Source organism: Engraulis encrasicolus, chromosome 7 (assembly GCF_034702125.1).
Source record: "Engraulis encrasicolus isolate BLACKSEA-1 chromosome 7, IST_EnEncr_1.0, whole genome shotgun sequence".
Classification (NCBI taxonomy): domain Eukaryota; kingdom Metazoa; phylum Chordata; class Actinopteri; order Clupeiformes; family Engraulidae; genus Engraulis; species Engraulis encrasicolus.
In genome coordinates, this window is record NC_085863.1 from 27,895,065 (window position 1) to 27,920,064 (window position 25,000).

At 42.5% G+C, this 25,000-nt stretch overlaps 2 protein-coding genes across 2 annotated transcripts in view; one reads left to right on the forward strand and one right to left on the reverse strand.

Moving 5' to 3' along the window:
* Positions 1 to 4,806, forward strand: part of LOC134452680 (glucocorticoid receptor-like) — a 93,393-nt gene extending 88,587 nt beyond the window's left edge. The window contains exons 9-10 of the mRNA XM_063203187.1: positions 2,880 to 3,040; positions 3,930 to 4,806. Of these exons, the coding sequence (XP_063059257.1) occupies positions 2,880 to 3,040; positions 3,930 to 4,082 (314 nt within the window). The 3' untranslated portion in view covers positions 4,083 to 4,806. The remainder of the gene's footprint in view (positions 1 to 2,879; positions 3,041 to 3,929) is intronic.
* A 5,534-nt stretch (positions 4,807 to 10,340) lies between these two features.
* LOC134452682 (rho GTPase-activating protein 26-like) overlaps positions 10,341 to 25,000 on the reverse strand; it is a 132,501-nt gene continuing 117,841 nt past the window's right edge. Inside the window, exons 21-24 of the mRNA XM_063203188.1 lie at positions 17,843 to 17,878; positions 17,354 to 17,461; positions 15,904 to 15,992; positions 10,341 to 12,161 (exon numbers count right to left, since the gene is read on the reverse strand). Coding sequence (XP_063059258.1) covers positions 12,073 to 12,161; positions 15,904 to 15,992; positions 17,354 to 17,461; positions 17,843 to 17,878 — 322 coding nt within the window. The 3' untranslated portion in view covers positions 10,341 to 12,072. The remainder of the gene's footprint in view (positions 12,162 to 15,903; positions 15,993 to 17,353; positions 17,462 to 17,842; positions 17,879 to 25,000) is intronic.

Consider the following 25,000-nt stretch of genomic DNA (forward strand, 5'->3'; position numbering starts at 1 on the left):
GCAAGAAACTTGAACACGTTGTAAGTGACTATAGAGGTGGTTGAAAGCTCTGAATATAATAATATAAGTGTGTTAGCGGTTCACTGTGTAATAATTTTAGCAGTTTCTTTCCAGAATTCATGCTGCCCAGTCACATTTTTTCCCTTTTTCATGAATACTTACCACCATCAAATTGTAATTATTCATTTTGACCGGGAAAATAGCATTTGAGGTGGATCTTCTCCATGTCCGCCATTTTGACTGTCCAGAAATATGTCCAGACATTTTTAGCTGCAAAAACCACTGTACTTTGGTCATACTAGTTAATATTAGTTAATTATTTAGTACATATTCATGAGAAGATAAAATTAGGCAACTGGCAGGACAGCTTCAATTAGCAGCATAGTTGCAATACCTACTCTGGCCACCATCCTACACAATGCACCTTTAAAAGAAGGATAAGGCTTCAGAAACCTTGCAGAATTTGAATGCAAATGTGCTGGTAGAAACACATGACTTTTTATGTGAAGGATATTCTTCTGAATATGCTCATACCATTTCTTATATTAATTGGCATAACATAACATTGCTGGTCAGAGATCTGAGAAGCGTCTTACTTGTATGGTTTTCTGGCCTTGATGATTCCCCAATGCATAAGAAAGAAGAAAGGGTTAAAGGCAGAGATGACTGGAGAGAATGCACAGAGAGCTGACTGACTAAGCAACCATGTGAAAAGTGGAGCCTGCAAAGCACACACCCACACATGCACACACACACACAGACGCGCACACGGACTGTGGTGTGGTGTGGTACCTCTCCACTCCCACCACCACCACCTCCACCTCCACCCACCCCATCCCCATTGGCCAATCAGCACCTACGCAGGCCGGCATGAGAGAACCTTATCACCCTAATGCGAGCTGTCACTGGCTCCTCTTGTGAAGACACACACACACACACACACACACACACACACACACACACACACACACACACACACACACACACACACACACACAGACTGACATACACACACGGCGCGCGAGCGCGGACACGCACACGGAGCACACACACATATGCACACATACACGTACACAAACGCACGTGCACACACACATGCGTACACACACACACCCACACACACACGCACCGAAGTCGACAGAGAGGGACAAACAGGTCACTTGTCCCGGGCCCAGGAAGAAAGGGGCACCAGAATTGAGTCCACATTATATTTTATGTTTCGGGGCTGGGGGGCCTGTTCTGGGCCCAACCAAAGCTGTCAGTGGCCCTGCACACACACACACACACACACACACACACACACACACACACACACACACACACACACACACACACACACACACACACACACACACACACACACACACACACACACACACACACAAGAAACACAGACAAAGGATTGTTTGAGCTGTTGAAAGCATGGCCAGCTGAACCTATGCACAGCGAGTACAGAGTTTGAGTGTGAGGGGGACAGACACACACACACACTCACACACATGCACACACACAAAAACGCAGACAAAGGCTAACCATGCCTTGCGGTCAAAGCATGCTCAGCCTTAATCTGTGCACTAAACTATTACAGGTCAGTGTTAGGGGGCAGATACTGTAGACATGCACACACACAACACACACACACACACACACACACACACACACACACACACACACACACACACACACACACACACACACACACACACACACACACACACACACACACACACACACACACACAGACATATGATAACCATGCCTTACAGACAATGCATGATCTGCCTTACCCTGTGCATAAAATTATCATACAGTGGCCAGTTTGAAGGCTACATATGCAGATTAATGCACACAGACGAAACACAAACAGGTGATAATCATGCCTTCCAATTGAAGCAAGGTCAGTCTTGCTTCCGTGCATAAAACTAGCATAGCATGCCAGGGCACTTAGCTGACACTTTCATCCAAATCGACTTACAATTATTAACAGGGTATTGGTTACAGTCCCTGGAGCAATGTGGGGTTTGGTGCCTTAATCAGTGAATTAAATTTTAGGGAGAGCGAAGGGTGGCATTCAAACCTGCAACCCTTCGATATTAAGACCACCTTCTTAAACATTAGGCCATGGCTGCCCAACATACTGTATGCAGACAAATGCACACACACACATAAAAACTGACAACTGATTTGTTGCTAGCTGTTGGTTTGAATATGTGCGGTCTCAATTACTGTGTGTACACACAAAATTACTCTCTCTCCGTGTCACTGATATTTCAAATTACTGCCTCAAAATCTTTATGTTTGTAAGAATGTGGGTCACTCTGAGTGAGATTGTAATATGTCCTGCCCCTGCAACGGTTTTACCCATAATGGGACAAATGAAGTTGTTATTGTGCACTAATGAACTGCAATATACGGTATTGTAATGTAATAGGATGTAATATAATTTCATGTAATGTACTGTGCTGAAATGAAATGTAATCCAATTTAATGTTCTCCTCTCTACTGTAATGTCATGCCACGTCATGACATGTCATGTGATGCACTGTAATATAATGTAAAGTAATAGAGTGTAATGCTCAGTAATGTACTGCAATGTAATACTCCATGTAATGAAGCCGTGGCCGTGGCCTAGTGGTTAGAGAGTTGGTCTTTCAATCTAGGGGTTGCCGGTTCGAATCCCCCCTGACCTCTCCCTACACCTCCATCCATGGCTGAAGTGCCCTTGAGCAAGGCACCTAACCCCACATTGATCCAGGGACTGTAACCAATACCCTGACAAATAATAGTTGTAAGTTGCTTTGAACAAATGAAAGCGTCAGCTAAGTGAAATGTAATGTAATGAAGTGTAATAATGTAACGTGTATGTCCTGTGCCTGCAGTACCAAAGGATGGGCTGAAGAGCCAGGCTGTGTTTGACGAGATCCGAATGGCCTACATCAAGGAGCTGGGCAAGGCCATCGTGAAGCGCGAGGACAACAGCTCCAGCCAGAACTGGCAGCGATTTTACCAGCTCACCAAGCTGCTCGACACCATGCAAGAGGTCAGACTCAGCTCCCTCCCTCCCTCTTCCTCTTTCTCTCTCTCTCGTTCTCTCTCTTTCTCTCACTCTCTCTCTCTTTCTCGCACACACACGCACACACGCACACACGCACGCACACATGCACACACACACACACCTACGCAAGCATGTTCACGGAGACAGACAAACAAGCAAGTTCCATGCCCTCAGTAAGTAAGCTACCTGTAGGTGAGCTGCCCCTTACAGTAATACCGCTAATGAGGTAATGAGATCACTGACATGACCAAACGACGGCACTAACGCAGCCAAAACAAGGACATTGCCGTCTGTTTATGAGGCTGTTAAAACATTACACTATGATAATACATTTTATGCATCTTTTATGTACTGTTCAGTACGGCAATGTAGCTATGAGCTGTTTCAGTATAACGGTGGTAGTATGTTATGATGTCCTACTCACAGTGTGTCGGTAGGATAAATTGTCCTGTCCTTAGTGGATAATGATACACTCTATCCAGCAGTAAATGCAACATTCTCATCATCATTCAGTACTACTGTACTTTGTAAATAAATAAATGCACGTTGAGTGAGGAACTAACACTAACGGAGTGTGAATTTAACACGTGTTTAAATCTTATGTGCCCTTGCCATGTAATGAGTTGAATACAGCACTAATATCGATTGGAGCATATCATTCTCATAATAATTTTAAATTAGCAGTGCGTTTTTACTGTGTAAGTGTTCAAGTCACCTTTGCCTTGTTGCCTTGCCTTAGTGTAGTGTGCAACTGTTAAATTTGTGTCTGTGGAAACCCTATTTTAAATTGATTGTGTGTGTGCGTGTGCGTGTGCGTGTGTGTGTGTGTGTGTGTGCGTGCGTGCGTGTCCTCTCCTCTCGCCTGTGTCTTCAGATGGTGGAGGGCCTCCTGAACTTCTGCTTCTACACCTTCATAAATAAGTCCCTGAGCGTGGAGTTCCCCGAGATGCTGGCCGAGATCATCAGCAACCAAATACCAAAATTCAAAGACGGGAGCGTCAAGACCCTGCTGTTCCATCAGAAATGACTGCCTTAAATCTCCCCTTCCCCCACTCTCTCTCTACACACACACACACACACACACACACACACACACACACACACACACACACACACACACACACACACACACACACACACACACACACACACACACACACACACACACACACACACACACAGCTACACGTCACCATGCCTTAAGAATCGCCCGAAATGAAACCCAGGCCAGCAAACTCTCTCACACACACACACACACAGACACACAGGCACAGATCCGAAAACAGACACAGGTGTACACATGCAGAATAGACACACGCGCACGCACACACACACACACACACACACACACACACACACACACACACACACACACACACACACACACAAATGCAGATACACTTTCATGTAAAAACAGACACACACACACACACACACAATATGTGCACACTACCACGTTCACAGGGCCCAGCCACCTGGACGAAGAAACCTGTCCTTCTGAGCATAAGAAAGTCGCTGGAGCATCTCAGATGTGGAAGATTATTTTCTGATTTTAGAGTAGACCAGTGCCAAAGTAACATGTCAATGTTACCACGTCTTCTTTAGTCATTCAAGGTTAGTTTGGCAATGACTCGGACGAAGACGCGGTTAACGTTGAAACGCTCATGAAAGTTTGGCACTGCTCTAAATTAAAAACAGAAAAATAGGTCTTCCGCATCTGAGACTCTCCCATGACTTGTCTTTCCGACTTTGAACTCCCTTGACGCACCAGATAGTGAAGAACAGGACCGCAGAGGATACCTTACTTTTCTACGTGGAAAAAAACAAAATCTTTTCTGACTGTCTGCCTGTGTTCAGGAGAGGGGTAGGAATCAGCTCTTCACTCCCAGGTGAAAAGTAAACTAACCTTTCAGACAGAACCAACCCCTTTAAAACAAACCTTCTCTATTTTCTCTCTCTCTCTCCATCTTTCTCTCTCTCGTTCACTCTTTCTCTCTGTCTCTCTTCTTTTTTTTTTCTAAAAAGCGCTTGCAAATCATTTTCATACTTACACATCATGTTTTATTGAAGAAGACAACAACAAAACTGCTTCAGGAGAAAAAAAAAAACGCAAATACAGAAAGGACTTTATTTCATGCAAGGTTTTTCCTCATTTATGCATGTACACCGCTGAAATGTTTACAGTATATCAGTAACAAAAAAGGGAATCCGTGCCTTTTTACAGCTTTATAATTCTGACCTCAGATATTTTTGCTCTCCCCCCTTACCCTTGTGAATCCCAACGTACAGTGTGTGTGTGTGTGTGTGTGTGTGTGTGTGTGTGTGTGTGTGTGTGTGTGTGTGTGTGTGTGTGTGTGTGTGTGTGTGTGTGTGTGTGTGTGTGTGTGTTTTCTGTGTGATGCTCTGTCTTGCTATGTGTTATTCTTGTCTTTTTTCTTGTTTGTCTTTTATTTCGTTATTTTTCTTTTTTTTCGTGTCTATAGCAGACATCTGCTCACTCCCATGTTTGTTATGTAGCAGGTCGACTAGTTTATGTACAGTACACGCGAATACAAACATCAACCTGGGCGTGTGTGTGTTAATGAACTCTGAACAACCCCTAACCTAGCCTCACCCGTTGCCACAGGCACACACACACGCACGCACGTACGCACACACACACACACACACACACACACACACACGAACGTTCACACCTAAAACCTTATCCCCCTCAACCCCATCACCCCCCCCTTGCCACAACCACAGTCTCCGCCCATTGCTTGGCCTCAGGAACCAATCGAATGTCAGTAGAGAGCGACAGTAACCAATCATATGTCAGAAGAGAGAGAGACTGAGCAGGCTAATCCTGCCAGAGCTCCCGTCAGCTTTGCCACAGGTGCCAGGGTCGCCAGATACAATGGTTTCACGTCTAATTGAGCTGTCTTAGGAAGGCCATCTTTAAAATGGCCATTTAGAATTTTTAAAAAAGGATTGAGCTGGCTTTTCTGTCAATGTATGGCCAAAGAAATGTTGTTAGATTGGGCGCGATTCAGTGCATTTAAGTGGTTTTGGAGCATTTTATAGGGCTGGAAATCATCATTCAAATCTGGCAACCCCACCAGGTGCTTTGCAGGAATGTTGTTCCCACCAGGCCTCTGGCTTGCACAGGTTAGCTGAAGGAGGACATGTCCCCGCTCTGCTCTGCTCTGCCCCAACGCTATGCACTCTAGTAACGCCCCCGTTGGGCTATGGTTGCAGCATACAGGGCTGGACTGGAATGGGAAAAGAAAGTCTGGCTATTTTTGTGTGGCCCCATCTAAAATTGTGGGCCAGTCTCTTAACCCGTTATAAACTTGCTGCTGCCAGAATGGCAATGACCAAGTCGCAGTGCATTACTGAAGGCCCTGTGTTACATCATATTAGGCCCTAGTGTAGTACTATGGTAGCATTTCAATGACTATTACAGCGTGCCACTGGAGGTACGGCGTGTATTGTATTAGACGGTTAAGAAAATGCACAAAGGAAAAGCAACAGCATCAGCCCTTGCGAACTGTAGTCCCACCGGGAGATGCCCTGTATGCCAGATTACCAGTCCAGGCCTATTGCAAGTTATGGATCAGGGATATCCAGAGGAGTTCAAGTTCAGCTCTAAGTCTCTGGACTTTTTCCTTGGAGCTTGAACAGTGTTTTGTTCTTTTAATGCAGAAGCTTTGTCAGTTTTTCTTTTCTCAAGCATCAAGACTCTTGCTCTAACAACATCAGGAAATGATGAAGTTCGAAAATTGTCTTGTGGATCAGGGATGGAAATTGAATGATGCACATCAGCCAGCCCGCAGCCAAAAATATTGGGTTGCATGTAAAATGTGAAAGTGTGTTGATACATTTTGGAGACAAAATAATATATTGATTAAATATTGAGTGGATGGTGACTTAGATTGTTTATTTACCAGCGGCTATTTACTGGCTGTGTGAAAGTTCATTTCGAAACGATAAAAATATTTTGAAAAATTCATTGTTAGCAAAGTTAATTTCTACATCTACGTACAGCACATTCGGACTTGGCAAGAGTAGCCATGTGGCTGGGTGAAAGGAGCAGGATGAACGGAGGTTTTTGCTACTGCATATTTTGACTGTCAATCCACTAGATGCTCACACAGTGTATATTTGCATGTTTGTGTGTGTGTGTGTGTGTGTGTGTGTGTGTGTGTGTGTGTGTGTGTGTGTGTGTGTGTGTGTGTGTGTGTGTGTGTGTGTGTGTGTGTGTGTGTGTGTGTTTTAGATACTCACACATGAAACCACCACAGTAACCCCCCCCCATCTCATTCGTACACACACAAACATGCACACACACACTCCTTTACTCCCTATACATATTGTACCCGCCACACCACACAACATCCCACCCCATCCCCCTTTTTAACAACTGTCCAGCTATTACAGATTGACCAGGTGCCAAATAACAGGCTTTTAATTTATTTTTTAACTCATTGCCCTGTCAAGAAAGGCAAAAAAGTATGTATTTTATCCCTCTATGCTCTGCTCAACACTGTGCTCAGTACTATTGTACACATATCCATTGGTACATTCTCGTGCAGGGCTCAATGCATGCGATTCAGACACATTCCACATGTTGGTTTGTTGTCTAGAGCCATATACCATTCAAAGTAAATGATGATGAACACTAGCGAATACACACACTGGCATGTATAGACACAAACACACACACACTTGTTGTTCATCGCGTCACCATAACGATTGCTCAGTGGTGCCGTGTGATGTGGGGCTCTCGACGGTGATGTTCCTCTTCTCTGGTGCTTTCTCCTGGCCGCCTCTCACCAGCATACTCGTACCCCCGTACTGTATGTCTCGCTCCGATATATTTATATATATATATATATATATATATGGTAGGTATATACTGTATTTATATACGTATATACCTACGTACGTACTATATGCCTACTCAGCGTGCTCAGTTAACTCATATACGTGTACCTGAACAAAATTCACTTCACACCAGCTAACAACGTGAGCTAAGCCAAATATTCCTAACATTCATGCTTTCGGGCAAGTGTGTGTTTTTTTTTTGTCCTTCTTTTTTTTTGGTGTTTTGTATTGTTGTTAAACATAGGAATCATCATCCTAGTCCTGGGGGATATACCAAGAAGCTGGTTCAGGAGTAAACCAGGTTAAGGTGAATCGTCTATTAGCTGATTTACCTCTTAACTTAACCTGGTTTACTCCTGAACCAGCTTCTTAGTATAGACCCCAGGCTCTAAATGGAGAGTGCTTGTACATATCTAGATGCCACGTCCCCCCATACTCCCCCTGACCCCACCCACACAACTACTTTGATTGGTCCTGGGTCATGTCCTATTAGGCCCAAGGTGTCTGAGGCCTGTCACTGTTCCGTCTCTGTGTGGGTTGTGTTGTGTGATGTGCTGCGTCATTGGGGAAACAGTAAGTGGTGGGCCCATAGGGGACTGCTGTTCTCAGGGTTTAGTTGAGGACTTCTGAGGTTCGGCGGGGGCCCCCTGGAAATGGAGGGTTCAGGGGCTGTGTAAATGGGCCATGTCCCGCTCGCTGATTCATCCGACTCTAAAAACAAATTTCTCTCCCCTCTCTTTCTTTCTTTTCCTTCTTTGTTTCTCTCTTGGGGTTTAGATCAGTGGGCTTTCAGGAAGTTTGTGTCAGTAGGTCGGGTTGTTGAAAAGGATGGTTTTTTTCAGCTCTGGGTATTTGTGGGTTTTTTAATGTCTTTTTTGTTTGTGTGACTTTGTGCTGGGAGAGGCTTTACCTTAGAGGGTACGTGAAGAGCAGGCTAGTTATGCTAACCGAGGAGAAACTGACCTCTCAGTGTTCTACAGAAGCCCCTTCATCCTTGCTCCGCCCATAAACTCAAACCCTGCCTCCTCCTTCCTTCCTTCCCATGTGACAGTTGCCATAACAACACAGAACATATCCCATTTCATACTGCATAGCATTCTAGCATTTTACAAGACAACAGCTTTTTGCAGGGAGAGACTGACAGACTCGTTCATATTTTTCGTACATACCTCTGTCGCGCTACTTGCTCCACCCACTTATAGGCCTTGTGAAAGGGAGACAGAGAGCCATAGAATTCAGATGTATATTTAGGAAAACTTTCAACTTGTCAATGAATCTTGTTATAAAGAAAGGAAAAAAAATATTTGACATATGTAATTTGAAAATTAGAATGATCCTCTTTGATATGAATCATTTTACTATAATGAGAGTAATTTTAATACAGATGAAAGATGAGAACTATGTTTGGTTTATTGGTCTTTTTTTGTTTGTTTTGTGTTTTGACAAAGATAGCTGTATTGAAAATGTACCTTGAAAAGTGTTAACCTGTGGTCTGACGTGTAAAGTAAATGTAAATTCTTTTAATCAATAGGAAAAAAAAAACTGAGAGCGATCACTGTGTCTAGAGATAGTGAACCAGGTGCAGGGAGTGACGAAGGGGTCTGGAGTATATTTTGTATGGTGCAACAGTGTGACCAAAGCAGAAAGGATTTAAAAAAAAACAGAAGTATTTAAGCAGATTCATAAAACAGTAGCATTTATTATCCAGCTCTAGTACTTACCATCTTTTATAAATCTTTTTTTTTGTTTTTGTAAAGGTTTAGGCTTTGGTCTCTTATATATTGCTGTGAAGATGAAACTAGTGTCTTCGGGAAGAATACAGAGAGAAAAGAAAGTGTGAACGTTAATTAACAGAGCCTGAGAAATGAGAAATTGCACTACCCTAATAGTGGTCGGAACGTCTATTCTGTACAAAATACATGCAAATATATTAAAGATTTAAGGGCAGACCATATTTCACTGGTATACGGCTTTCAGTAAAGTCTGTTTTTGTTTGTATTTCAGTTATGTAAATGTAATCCAATGTAAAGAATATCCAATGTCTATTTGTTTAAAAAATAGTTTTGTATTACTTCTGTATCACACCTATGTAGTCTATGTCAATCTTTTCACCTATCGGATTAAATGTTGAACTAAAGTCACCTCTGTGGTTCATATGTCCCTGTGTTTTGCTATGTGCTGGGGTTGTGGGGAGATGCACGTGATAACAACTACCCATTGGCTGACTGGATTTCGTATTTCCAGAAGAAAGACGGGAAAGTCCCAGGCGGTCAAAAATAACTTTGTGTTGTAGTGTACAGCCTGGAGCACAACACAGCTGCACCAGGCTCACTGTACGTAGTTTCATTACATTTGCGACCTGGAGATGGAGTACACATGCACCGTTAAACAAAAGCTTAAACCGTTTCATCATCAGCCCATAGTATATTGTGTTATACGAATCATTTATTTAACCAGGTTATGTAAATGTGCTATTCATAATGTGTTTGATGTTGAAAATCGCTTTTAAGCAGAGGACTGAAATTCCAAGAATCGTGAAAAGAATTTATGCATTTACAGTGCATTGTCACGATTAAGTGTATGATTTCATGTTAGGGGGGCAAGAGAACATAGAACATAGAACCAAAAAAACAAATGGAGGCAAACCATTGACTACTAATTTAACCTCTGGTCTTTAATGGGAAGCAGAGTGCCCATCGGGCTCACAATTCCTGTACAGATATCATCTGATCTAAAAGTATTAAGGCTCAAAATAGGACAGAAAATGAGGAAGCAACTTGGATGCTAAAAAAATTAAGTTAGTATGCTACAATACAAAATATAAATTTCATACTTAAAAAATTATACCTTATCAAATATTATTTACAAGGTTAATACACTCCAAGTACAGGGGGGAAAGATACAGTCCAGGATCTCATTTGAGAGAAGATTATAAATAGTTAACTTCTTCAGTACAACTAAAGAAGTATATTCACATTTAACATGTTTTTTTCACAATTGTCCCCTTTTTGATATTCCTATTTATGAAAAAGCACAAAAAAAACAATGATCATTGAAAGCCTCTCCTTAATCATATATTTATATATATATATATATATCGATATGATATAATCGCTCAGAAACAGGCCACCTCCCTTTTTTTCTTTCCAGGATTGAAGAATATGCTCACAAAGATTTACCTCAGTAGTTCTGAGAGAGAGAGAGAGAGAGAGAGAGAGAGAGAGAGAGAGAGAGAGAGAGAGAGATGAAGACTACTTCCATGCGCCGAGCTGAGAGAGCAGCTGGCATGTAGTGTCTCGTCCAGGGGAAAATCCCAGTCACAGCAGGCTCCACTTGGAACACCCGCCTTGCCTCGCTTCGACTCGACTCGCCTCACCTCCTCTTCTTGCTTTTCGTTCTTTCTTTCATTATTTCTTTAATTCTTTCTTTCTTTCTTTCTTTCTTTCTTTCATTCTTTCTTTCATTCTTTCTTTCTTTCTTTCTTTCTTTCTTTCTGTCTTTCCTTCTTTCTATCTTTCTTTCGCGAATGGCGTGATCGTTCCATCACTTTGTCAAGAACTGCTGCTTAGAGATCAATTACTACTCCAGAGATGTATCTACCATAAGGGAAGAACAGCTGAAAATTTGGTCCCAAAAAATAAAATAAAATAAGTCTTGCGTTTTCCCTTTAAAGTGGTCATTCAAAAAAAGAAGTCAATAACACCCCATGACACTCAAAGCAACAGCAGTGCATTTTTGAAGAAATGAAGAAAAAATGGAATGATGAAGCCATAACACAATGCAAATTAAACTACCCAAATCTCCCAAATATACAAATATACGATCATACGCACAAACACACTCACTTTTTTTTTCTCATTCCCTACTTCACTGTAGCACTAACTAAACACACACGCACACACACACACACACACACATCGAGTCCTTGATTAACCTCCAATGGGAAGGGATGTGGGTGGAGAGGATGGAGGGATGAGTGGACGAATGGATGGATAGAGGGGTAGAGGGGATGGTATTTTCAGAGATGTGTGTGCAGGGGCAGGATGGGAGAGACAGAGAAGTTTCCTCTCTCCATGCCTCGCTCGCACTCCGGGGTTTGTGCTATGCAGTGCAACGCTGTCGCCGTCCATCCTCTCCTGTTTCCATGGCTACAGGAACTCCACATAGTTCTCGGGGATCAGGCCCGTCCGCCCATCTAGCGTTCCCTCGAGCCATCCAGGTTCCCGTGAAGGATGGACTAAAATGGAGAGATGTGGGAGGGGGGAGAGTGTGGGGGAGGGATGTGGGTTAGAGGGGAAACGGGTTCACATCTTATTTGTTGTGGTAGTTTATGTCCATAGTGACTTATGGCAATCCCCTGTAGGGAAATCTATGAGCCAACTCATCGGCGGTTCCAAAGGGACAGACTTTATTGGCCTTTGCCCAGCTAACACCATATTGCACAAACTCCTGGGCAGGAACAGCGGGAGAAAAACAATATTTACGTCCGTTGTTTGTTTTTTGTTTTATTTTTTTTGTCTGTGTGTGCAGTGCAGAAGAAAGAAAGAAAAAAAGAAACAGCTGCCAACATAAGGACATTCTCCTCCTTAGTGGCCAGTGAGAGGACAATACCAGGCGCGAGATGTGGCCTCAGGATTTATTGTGTCCCATGTCCATCACTTCTGTTTGTTGAAACCGTTTGATTGTTCTGCTGTTGTTGGTACACCAGAAAGCAGCACGCGTCGAAGATTAACTTTACAGTTTTAGGTTTTTTTTTCGCCAGGTACAGTACAGCCTCATCAAAAGAAAAGGCTAATAACAGACGCTATGCCGATAACAATGCTTGCATATTATATACTCTCGTGGCTTTCGAAAGTAAAACCTCTGCTCTGTATTTGATCTCAACTCCTGTCTGATCCAGCTAATCCTAATGGCCACACTAATCGTTACACCGATAGAAAAATAACAAATCATGCGGCTGAAAGGCATACACAGAGAGAGAGAGAGAGAGTACTTTGGAGGATTTTAACCTAGCTATGATTATGGGCATTTTGTGGTCTGTGCATCATCATTGAACACATAGGTTTGTTGGATTGTGCTTTTAGTGAACTACTTACAAAGGTGAATTACTACTGCTGCTGCCTGTCCCTATTTTCCCTGATTGTCCCAGTTTTTAAAGTTCTGTCCAGGGGTAAAAGTGGTTTCTCTGAAGGAAGAGATCCATTGCTTACAAGCAAAATGATGCAAAATGCACTCTGTAATATTTTGAACAGTTTCTTTCCCGAATTAACAAATGTCACACTTTTTAAGGAATACTTACCACCACCATTAAATTCAAGTATTCGTAAAACACTTACAAAATTGCAGTTTTCACGCATGAAAAGGTGATGTCTGTCATTTTGAATCTCCAGAAATACACATCTTTAGCTGCAAAACTTGCTATACTTTGGTAATACTAGTAAATATTAGAGTATTACTTACTAAATATCCATCCTACACAGTGCACCTTTAAATGTCCAGAGGTGGCAGGCCTATGTAACACTGTAGTTCCAAATCTGGAACTGGGAAAATTGCACTGCCCATATGCAGAATTGTACACACACTGACTTTTGTCTCCACTGTAGAGTAATTTGACCCTACACAGTATACGTAAATACTCCATCTAGATTTACGTATATACATTTACACTAAAATATTGACTCTGCTGTCCTATAAGTAGTTTGAAGGCACAAACAAGCATGTGTTTTTGCTGTGTTTGCCCACGTCTCCAGCTCAGGAATTCAGAATGTAGCTGCCTCTGGAATCTAGGTTACTGTGAATTGGGGTCAGGCCAATATTGAACGGCTCGGCTAGCTATGCATGCAAGCTTGCAAACACAGCACACAGCACATAGAGCAGAGGGCTCTGAGCAGATATGGGAATCAGAGGCAGGGACGACAGCATGTGGGGGGATGGGTGAGGTGGGGGGGGGGACAAAGGGCTCAGTCGTCCCGTTCCCAGGCAGAGGAAGGGGGTGCCCAGAATGGGGTTCACATTACATTGTATGCAGGGCTCTAAATTAACACCAGCCAACTGTTCAAACTCTGGTGAAATTTCAGTTTGGCTGGAAAAACTTTGACCGATGAGCGAGTGTGTGTTTGGCTAGTAAGATTATTATCATCTACTAGCCATTTACAGTTGCCATTACAGTTTACAAGTTAGAGGCCTGATTGTATGTATTGAGTGGGAGGGTTCATTCTGGAGATTTTGTTCTGGATCCGGCCAAAGCGGACAGTGACCCTGATCAGAAGGAGCATGCTAATCCTACAAATGAGTCCATAATCTATAATCATATTATCTATAATCTATAATCTAATGAGTCCATGTAATATTGTAACTATGAATTTTATCGTGGAGATCGTAATCCAAGGAGGACATTATGAGATTACCTTAAAGATACCTGTTTATACAGTACAGTGTAAATTGCAATGTACCAAAATCTCTCCACTACTTCCTCACTTCTTTGTACTAAAACAGTGTTTCCTAGATTCTGTTTTTGAAGCTCTGAAAATACCAATACAATTTTATACTGTATTTAAATATACTTACATTTTCATTGCAAAAGATTGGTACTCTGTTTTCTCTGTTGCGCATACACAGATACAGTACTGTTTGGATCCTATATATGCTTGCCAGTATTTTAAACCAGAGAGTTAAGCCAGGGTGGTATTAAATCCTAACCTTAACAAGATCACTGCTAACAGTTCGTCCGGAAAACACTTTCACTTCACAGACCATCAGATTTGAAAAGCAGGCAGTCCAGTCGCCCCTTAAGACTGAACCGCTATTACAACCAGAGTGACAAAGACAATGCTCTCCAATGTTTTGAACCAGAGAGGTATAAGCCCGGGTGGTGTTAAATCCTAACCCTAACAAGATCACTGCTAACAGCTCGTCCGGAAAACACTTTCACTTCACAGACCATCAGATTTAAAAAGCAGGCAGTCACCCCTTAAGACTGAACCGCTATTATGTTTGTTACAACCAGAGTGACAAAGACAATGTTGTAATGTGTCAGTAAAGCATGTAATATTTAAGTAGCATTATACTTTTTCAGCTAACAATGAATCACTTCACAGGATCAATGTGCAGTAAGAGGCTTCTGAATATTAACCTGACTCTCGCCTAATGGACGTAGTTCCACAGCATTTGGGATCGCACCCGTAATGGAAGGAATTCAGTGGAATAAAGTGCTATAGCACCGAGAGATTTTTACAGATGTGACAAAATGGAGAAGCTATTGTTCGATTACGACAACAATGTCATGTCACATCGAGGAATCATGCATCATTAGTTTTTGCTTCCTTGAACTCCTTCCCATCGAGTGCGGTCCCAGATGGGTGGGAAAAGCTCAGCGGGACACCATGTGGAGCCTACAGTTTTCTGGTGACACTCAGGTTATCTTTTGAAAACAGTTCCTGTCGCACCTTCAAAACTTTATGCAGTAATATACTGTATATATTTTTTAAATTATATTTTTAGGTCATTTTCACTTTATTTGCGATAGTACAGTGAAGACGGTGACAGGAAGCGAGTGGGGAGAGAGAGACGGGGAAGGGCCGGCAAAGGACCCGGGCTGAGAATCAAACCCGGGTCGGCCGCAAAGCAGACGAGTGCTCCACCGCTAGGCCACGGCAGGGCCGCAGTAATATTTGTTATCTGACCAATGTTTAGTCTAATGCCTTCATCAGGGTCATCTCATCTAAAGCAGCCTATTGGACGGACGGGTGCAGTCTGTACACCTCACTGGATGTGCATTCACTAGGACTACGAAAAGAGTCTGGTTATCAAAATCCTGCTTAATGGATAATTTTATGGTTGTAGTTTGTGATGTGAGTATTCCAGAGATATTCCCAGAGAGAGAGAGAGAGAGAGAGAGAGACAGAGAGAGACAGAGAGAGAGAGAGAGAGAGACAGAGAGAGACAGAGAGAGACAGAGAGAGAAATAGAGATGTTCTCACCATTCTCAAAGATGGTCCCAGCGATAAAGGAGAGCTCAGAGTCATGTTCTGCTTTACAGGCATAGAGGGCTCGCGCCTTTCGCTGAGTACTGCAGAAGAGGGAAGGAAAGGAAAGACTATGAAGTCTTAACAAGGCTGTTACATGGTAGAGACACAAAATTCAAGTCAATACAATGTACATTAAAAATGACATAAATACATTTGAAATAAAATCTACCTTATGTTTGAAATTATGTTCTACACAACATCGATAAACTTTTGATTTATCATATAGTTTTTCCTATAGATCATAATTAAAGGGACTTCTATTTCATGTTTTCTTGGGCTTTTTTATACGCCGTCATATAATGTGTCTGCTTTTTATGTTTTGTATAGTTTGTTTTCCTATGGAATGAGAGCTTCTAAGAATGCTAACATGTATAGACCGGTTCACCAACCGCGAGAACCCACAGGGTGCTTGAGTGGTGTTTCTAAAAAAGGTCACTAGATTACATAAGCATGCTATAGGCACATTTTCTGAATGCTCAAGTTTGACTTTGTTTGCTCTGCTTCCTTCTTTGGCGTGAGGTAGACATGTTCTTCTACACAGTAAAAAATGCAATGTTTATTCGACACTTAAAGAGTTGGTCTAACACATTCTAGAGCATACTTGGTGCCAGAGTACTCTCTTAACTGTTGAATTAACACTGTATTTTTTACTGTGTAGAAAAAAAAACTGCCATGGATTACGCTCACACCTACAGTATACTAAAAGTGAGAAAATTATTCATCTTGTATGTGACCAGGCAGTGGCCGTAAATCAGTACATTTATAACTATTATTCTGATTACTGTAGTAAGAACATTTCAAGTCTTACGAGTCTGTGATTTCTTTCCCTCCCAACCCGCTGTTAACAGCATGGCACTCAGCCTAACACATCATTACCCTCCACCTGGACCCCATTTAGTCACTAATGTCATGAAAAAAGGTTTCCACTGTGAGTCTGTTGAAGGGCTGCTTTAAGAATGAGTCTACAGCCATGCTTATGTGCATGTACTCGTGACACAAGCTGCCAGAATACAGCATGCAAGTGTGTGTGTGTGTGTGTGTGTGTGTGTGTGTGTGTGTGTGTGTGTGTGTGTGTGTGTGTGTGTGTGTGTGTGTGTGTGTGTGTGTGTGTGTGTGTGTGTGTGTGTGGCTGTGTCTGTGATCGTGTGTGCGACCTGCGTGTGCATGCACGACACATGTGTCTGGCATGCAACACAATGTGGGCAGCGACTACGCGAGTGCAGCAGAATGCTGGTAGGATATCACTCGGCACAACAGTGAGGAATTGTGGGTCGGCCACAGAGGCACTGCAGGGTGGGTGTGTGGGTGGGTCGGTGTGTGGGTGGGTCGGTGTGTGGGTGGGTGGGTGTGTGGGTGGGTCGGTGGGTGGGTGGTTGTGTGGTCGTCGGCTTAGGGGACAGACCTGAGAGGGGAGGAGTCTGAAGATGAGGAGGTTGGCAGAGGACTGGAGGGGGCTGAGAACATCGGCCAAGAGGGGGAGCGGGGAGAGGTGGGGCTCGGGGATACCGGACTAACACACACACACAACACAAACACACACAACACAAAGGCAAACACAACACAAACACAACACGTACACATAACACATTAATCATCTAAATACCAGAGTGAAAAGCCAACACTGTGCAAAAATGTGGACCACCAGAGAAAAAACTAAGCAACAACATATGAAGCATTTCAGTGCAAAAGACTTTGCCAGTGTGTTAAAGTGAAAAACTAACACATACACAGTGTAAACATGAATAAGTGGTTACAGCATGCAGAACAGTGGGGGCAGCTACACATTCATAATAGTGAGGTCAGAAAAATAAAAAGGTACATTAATCAATAACATCCCACACAACTACCTCTAAGAGAAATAGAGCACCTACTGTAAGAGGGAACATCTTACCTTGTTGGAACACTTGCACGATTCTTGGAACTAAACCTGCAACACAATCAGAGAAGAAGGAATGCTATATTATATTATATTATATTATATTATATTATATTATATTATATTATATTATATTATATTATATTATATTATATTATATTACATTACATTACATTACATTACATTACTAACCCCAACTCCGATGAAGTTGGGACGTTTGGTAAACAGTGAATAAAATCAAAATGCTATCATTTTCAAAACACTCAATCTATTCATTAGATGGAGAATAGTGAAAAGACAACATATTAAGTGTTAAAACCGAGAAAAAATATTGTTTTGGGGGACATATGTACTCATTTCTAATTTGAGAAATCCAACACGTCTCAAAAGAGTTGGGACGGGGACAATAAATGGCAGCAAATGTCGAGGAAGACTAAAAAAAAACAAAATACAACACTTAACAGTTAAATACATTAACCGATGAGATGATTTTATATAAAAAACAGTGTTAATTCCTATCTTGGACATGATTTCACCAGCTTAAATGGTGGGTGTATTCCTTGTCATGTTTTGCAATGTTTTCCTTTCTGTAGTGCTTACAGTGTGACAGGTCTTGACCAAAAACCCACCATTTTATCACATGCTGGTCCTTATGATGGAGCCAAACTGTTAAAACATAGTAGAGAATGCAATTTGACCTTAATATGTGGCAGTAATCGAAGATCTCCCTTTAAAATATAATGCATGAGTGGCTTTTCATGCTGTTTAAAACCCATTTATACCATTCAGCACTGTATTTAACTCTACAGATGAGTAAGAACATCTTAACCAATGCACTACTGCATCTGCATGCCATCATGGAGGCTGACTTTTGAAGCTAGCACTAACACAAGTTGGATGGTCCATTTTCACTGTAGCACAGGATGTGCAATGCTCTATTATTGTCAAAAAGAATGGACTTCTACAACTTCTGCTGACTTCTGTAAGCAAAGGACAGTTTCCCATGTCTTCTGGGTCTATTTCAAGTGAGCTCAGGTGCTTAGGAGAATGTTAAACCCCTGTGTCATTTTCATGCATTAAGCATTCTTAATATGGTCAATTTTCAATAGCTCTAGCACTCCAGGAATTAGAGTGAGACTACAGCCAATATATATTTCATGATGTCATGAACCTATACAATGATTTTATTAACAAAAATATGTCTTATATACACTCAATCGTGGTAAATCAAAGGGAATTCAAAAATGTATGTAATAACTATGGTAATTATTCCCTTTGCATCTTTAATTCTGAGTGACTCAGCCTCTCTGTGATGATCTTATACCTGGACACCTATATTGTCCGTCAGTACAATTCATTTTGAAATGTTCTTCTTTGTTGTTTTATCTTATTTGGATGTTTACTAAATTTCACTGATCCCCGTCCCAACTCTTTTGAGACGTGTTGGATTTCTCAAATTAGAAATGAGTACATATGTCCCCCAAAACAATATTTTTTCTCGGTTTTAACACTTAATATGTTGTCTTTTCACTATTCTCCATCTAATGAATAGATTGAATGTTTTGAAAATGATAGCATTTTGATTTTATTCACTGTTTACCAAACGTCCCAACTTCATCGGAGTTGGGGTTTGTACATTACATTACATTACATTACATTATATTATATTATATTATTATCAGAGGTGTCAAAAGTAAAAGTAGATTCATGGTGTAAGTAAACACTAGCACATGATATTGTATAACTGTTACACCATTTACTCCATTCTACCTAATGAGGTAGATAGACTGTGTTGTTACTGAAAAAAACTAAACACCTAAGAAGAACCCAACTCAAATATGATCCAACCAGTGCAGAGTCAGCTGATTGTAACACAAGTACACAGGTCTACTGGTTACTCGGAAAAGAAAAGGAAACTATGTTTCTTTTTTTTTAACTTTTACTTTTGACACCACTGTTTATTATGCACAAATGCTTCATTCATTAACTCTCATAGTATCACCTTCCTCGAAAAACCAGGTTATCAGGGCAAAGTAGCTTAGCAGTGTCAGTGCATTTTTTAATTATTTTCAAATGAGCTCAGGGTGTGTGGGCCCTTTAAGCCACTTGCTTAAGGAGGGCGGGCATAACTCAACACCAAGCACCAGCTTCTCCTTGAGACTGTGCCACCACCGCAAGGATACGTTGTCTGCCTGCCAAGGTCTTGCCAGGCAACGTGCCAGCCCTTGGTTTCGCCGGTCAGAATCAATAAAGATGGCCAGATAAGGTGATTGTATCAGCGGCGGGCGAGGGTTCACCGGGTGCATGCACTCACTCGTGTTTTTGGAGGAAGTAAGGACTGCCGAGTAGGACTGGACCCTGCCCCACCAGTTAACTACTCTACGCAAACAAGAACACACACACACACACATGCGCAAACAGCACTGAACATACACATGTACACACACACACACATACTGTTAATACACAAACACACTCAAGTTGCTTGTGCATGTAAACACACACACACACACACACACTACACACATACACACACCTCACAAGTACGTTCAGGTAAGTTCACACACGCACACGCGCACGCGCACACACACACACACACACTGCATAGAAGATACATGTACACACATGTACAACCAGAGAGAGAGAGAGAGAGAGAGAGAGAGAGAGAGAGAGAGAGAGAGAGAGAGAGAGAGAGAGAGAGAGAGAGAGAGAGATAGAGAGCACCTTCTGTCCACTGATGGCCATGTCAACAGTGTACATAGCAGCTCAATAAGGTCACGATAGGTCGGCTACCTAGGCTAATATGATGAAGCTTCACTCCTCACCCTCTTGGGCTCGCTTTTGTTTGTTCATTTATTTGTTCTCTGATGCTGTACAAGGTCCAGTTATGGACCCTTATTGGAGAGAGAGAGAGAGAAAGAGAGCGAGAGAGAGAGAGAGAGAGAGAGAGAGAGAGAGAGAGAAAGAGAGAGAGAGAGAGAGAGAGAGAGAGAGAGAGAGAGAGAGAGAAAGAGAGAGAGAGAGAGGGAGAGAGAGGGGGAGAGAGACAGGGGAAGAAAAGACGTGTTGCTATGGTAACGTTTCGCGGCGGCACCATACAGGTAATGGAAAAATGTAGCGAGCACGCGTGAGCGTCAGCATGAGCTAGTGCACGAGGCTACTGAGGTCAAAGGAATCGTCATAACCACCATCACGGCTTCTCCTCGACCGAGCTCCTCTCCACTCCGAGCACGTCTGCTTCCTCATATGAGTTAGATATATAGCCTTATCTTGCACTGTATACCCACCACTGTTGTTTGCTGGTATCAAGAATGTTGTCTCCAATATAGTGTGTGTGTGTGCGTGTGTGCGTGTGTGTGCGTGTGTGTGTGTGTGTGTGTGTGTGTGTGTGTGTTTGTCTGTGTGTGTGCGTGTGTGTGTGCGTGTGTGTGTGTGTGTGTGTGTGTGTGTGTGTGTGTGCGTGAACGTGTGTTGTCTGTGTGTGTGTGTGTGTGTGTGTGTGTGTGTGTGTGTGTGTGTGTGTGTGTGTGTGTGTGTGTGTGTGTGTGTGTGTGTGTCTGTGTCTGTGTGTCTCTGTGTGTCTCTGTGTGTGTGCGTGCTCAAGTTTTTGCAAGCCTCTATCTGTGTGTGCGTGCGTGCGTGTGTGCGTGCGCATATGTCTGTGTGTGTCAGCGACACAGTACGGGCGCTTGTGCATTTTCAGGTGCAGACAGCCAGCTATAGTGTAATAAAACAATAACGACAATGCATTTTATCTAAAGCACCTTCCATGTGGCATAAAGACACTGCGGAGTAAAGACAACCATAAAAGAATAAATGCCTTTAACCTCCTCTCAGTTTCAGTTTGGGACCCGTCAGAGATTACCATGCCAGACTCGTACAAAACGGCCAGAGACACGATGCAGAGACATGATGCGGTTAGTTAACCAATAAGTAAATAAAAAATCTGCTCCTGCCCTCACCGCTGGAGTTGGCCTAGGGCTACCGGTTTCCACTGGGTCCTTAGTTGCCTATCCACCACCGCTAACCGATCAATCCAATCCACACCAAATCATTCAATTACCACTCACAGGCAGCCATAACCCCAAGGCTGTCAAGACTCACTTCCTGATGACATCATATTCACTCGACTCGTAGGCTCTCTTACATACACATACACACACACATAGAGTACACACACACGCACGCATGCACACACACACACGCACGCACGCACATCTGTGTCCAGGAACGGACATCCCGAGTGCAGAAAATAAAAACCCGGCAACATATTTGCTCCAGCCGGCTCAGTTAACCAGCTGACCACAACTTTTAAGCCTTGTTCATGAGCTCATTAGTGAAATCACCTGAGTTAGCAGCACAGGAAGAAGGAATATCTGGCGGGATTTCTACTTTGGCAGTGCAAAATTAGAATCAGTCAAATCATTACTAGGCACTGATTAGGTGCAGTGGAATAACTGCCAAGGTAATTTATTCTTTAATGTGACAAATCACAGTAGTTGCAACAGTTGTTTATATTTAAATGCAATAATATTCTAAAGAAAAAGAACTGACAACAAAACTGGTTAGCAGAAAGACTAAATGGCTATTGGCTATGGAAAACCACTAGTCATAGTGGCCGGTGACCAAAAAAAAATCAAAAGGTCAAGCCCTGATACGTACATCATGAATTTTACGTACTTCTCCTTTGACTGTGCACACATCTCTAGAATCCACCACGTTTTACTGTCACTGTAAAACCCACCCCATTTGCATATAAACCTCTTCAGCAATCCGTTCCAATTAGAGGAAGGTCTTGGCAAACAGCTATCCTTGTGACACACCACTACTACTGAGCAAACAAAGATTACCAGAGCTCAAACCTGTAAGATGAGATGCAAAAATATTCATGGTGTGACCATGCAATCCACTCCGCAGTTAGGCCAACCCCAGACTGCAGAGTTCTGTGCCTGGCCTGCATACGGCTTCAGTGTTGCCAGATTGGGCGGGTGCCCGCCCAATTGGGCTACTTGGGATGAGTGTCTGCGGGTAAAAACGGGAAAAATTGGCCATTTGGCGTTTTTTTTTTTCAGCCGTTTTGGGCCGATAGAGGTCAATGTAATTTGTTGAATTTGGGCAGAATTTAGCGCATTTTGGCGGTTTTTGAGAACCTTTCGGGCGGGATTTGATCAGACACATCTGGCAACACTGTACGGCTTTGGCTCCAACAGTAGCAGTGGAGGACCGAGGACGTAGCTTAGATGTAGCCGTATGCATGTGGACCAGAATGTATAATAAACAACATGTCAAGGCCAGTACAGCCCATTAGTCGTTTCCACATTTACTGAATCATATAAAAAGCAGCATGAGTCACCAGGTTTCTGCTTAATGTAACTGAAGAGGATCCTTTCCAAAACGCTATAAAAGTCACTGAAATGCAATTTCCATTAATTGTTTCTTTTATTTGTTTTTCATGGTTGCATGAGGCTGGGTTGATGCGATTTTTTCCCTTAATTACAAAGAACAACGCTGTGATTTTATTGATATTACCTAAGAAGCACCAACGAACTTGTCGTAGTATTTTATTGGTTTAGCAAAATGTATATATAGAGTTTTGGAAAAGAGCTATCCATCTATTGCTATACATGCTCATGCACCTATTGCTGTGAATGTTTCTCCATCTATTGCTGTGCATGTTCCTTCACACAGTAAAAAATGCAGTGTTGTTTATTCAAGACTTCGAGAGTACTCTGCGACTAAATACTCTGTAGAAGTTGTTCAATTGACTCTCTAAGTGTTACACTAACAGAGGTTTTTTTTGTGATGTGCAGACGCCTGTTACCGCAGCCCATCAGGCCGAATGGCACTGCATTGCTGGCTGCTCTAAGGTCATGTGGGATGATTTGTGGGGCTGCTGCTTGCATTGTGTGTGTGTGTGTGTGTGTGTGTGTGTGTGTGTGTGTGTGTGTGTGTGTGTGTGTGTGTGTGTGTGTGTGTGTGTGTGTGTGTGTGCGCGCGCGTGCGTGCGCGTGCGTGCGTGCGTGCGTGCATATGTGTGGTGTATGTCTGTGTTTGTATGTGCATACATCTGTGTGTGTCTGTGTGTGTGTTTGTGTTGGTGGGCGTGCATGACTGTGTGTATGTATGTGTGCGAGTGTGTGTGTTTGTCACTGAGATGGATTTCTGTTTAGCACGCTGTGCAAGGGCTTGATTCAGACCCGCTGTCCCTGCCTGTGCTGTGAGGGCCCACAAATCACGGCCGTTAAGATGGCTGTCCGCTGATGTGTCTAGCACGCCCATGGATCCTTTCCACCACTCTCCTACATGCAACCAACCATAACCATAAACACTGCAAAACAACACCAGAAAAAAACTTACCCCAACACTGAAATAGGAAACAGAAAAAATAATTGTTTTCTTTGTAAAAAAAAATGCGTGTTTCCACTGGCACATGTTGCAGTATCACTAAAATATGGATTTTTTTTAAAGCATGCGTGTCCTGAATTGGCTTTCACATTGACACATGCCAAGCCTGACTGTGTAATGCTGATAAATGTTCAAATGTATTTCTGCCAAATGCACTGCAACCATCTAAGGACTTGATACAAAAATAGGAAAAATCTCTGAGCTATATGAAGTATGCCCAAAGCTTTAGAAGATGTGCACATCTTGCACATCATCTACACCCAAAACCACAAGAGTGCAACACTCGACATCATATTGTTTTATGTTGTCTTTCCTTTAAATAAAGACACTCACACGGTAACATCATTGAATGCTAAATAGCTGCATCAAGTCCAGGCTTCCTTTTCGCAACTGAAAAAGTCTATGCTCTGTAATTCTATAGAACTGAGCAACAAGAGACAAAGTATGGAAACCTGGTCTAAGATTTCCATCTAGGATACCTTGAGTGCAGAAGATTCTATACGGAAATAGCCATACCCTGCCGAGAGCAGGAGAAAGAGAGAGAGAGAGAGAGAGAGAGAGAGAGAGAGAGAGAGAGAGAGAGAGATACACAGAGAGATATATACAGAGAAAGCTACAGAGAGAGATACAGAGAGAACAAGAGCAAGATAGAAAGAACGTGTGTGAGCGAGACAGAGAGAGAGAGAGAACAAGAAAGAAAGAGAGAGCAAGTGGGCTAAATGAAGGAAGTAATGAAGGTAGGGGAGAGGTAGAGGGGCATAGGGAGGA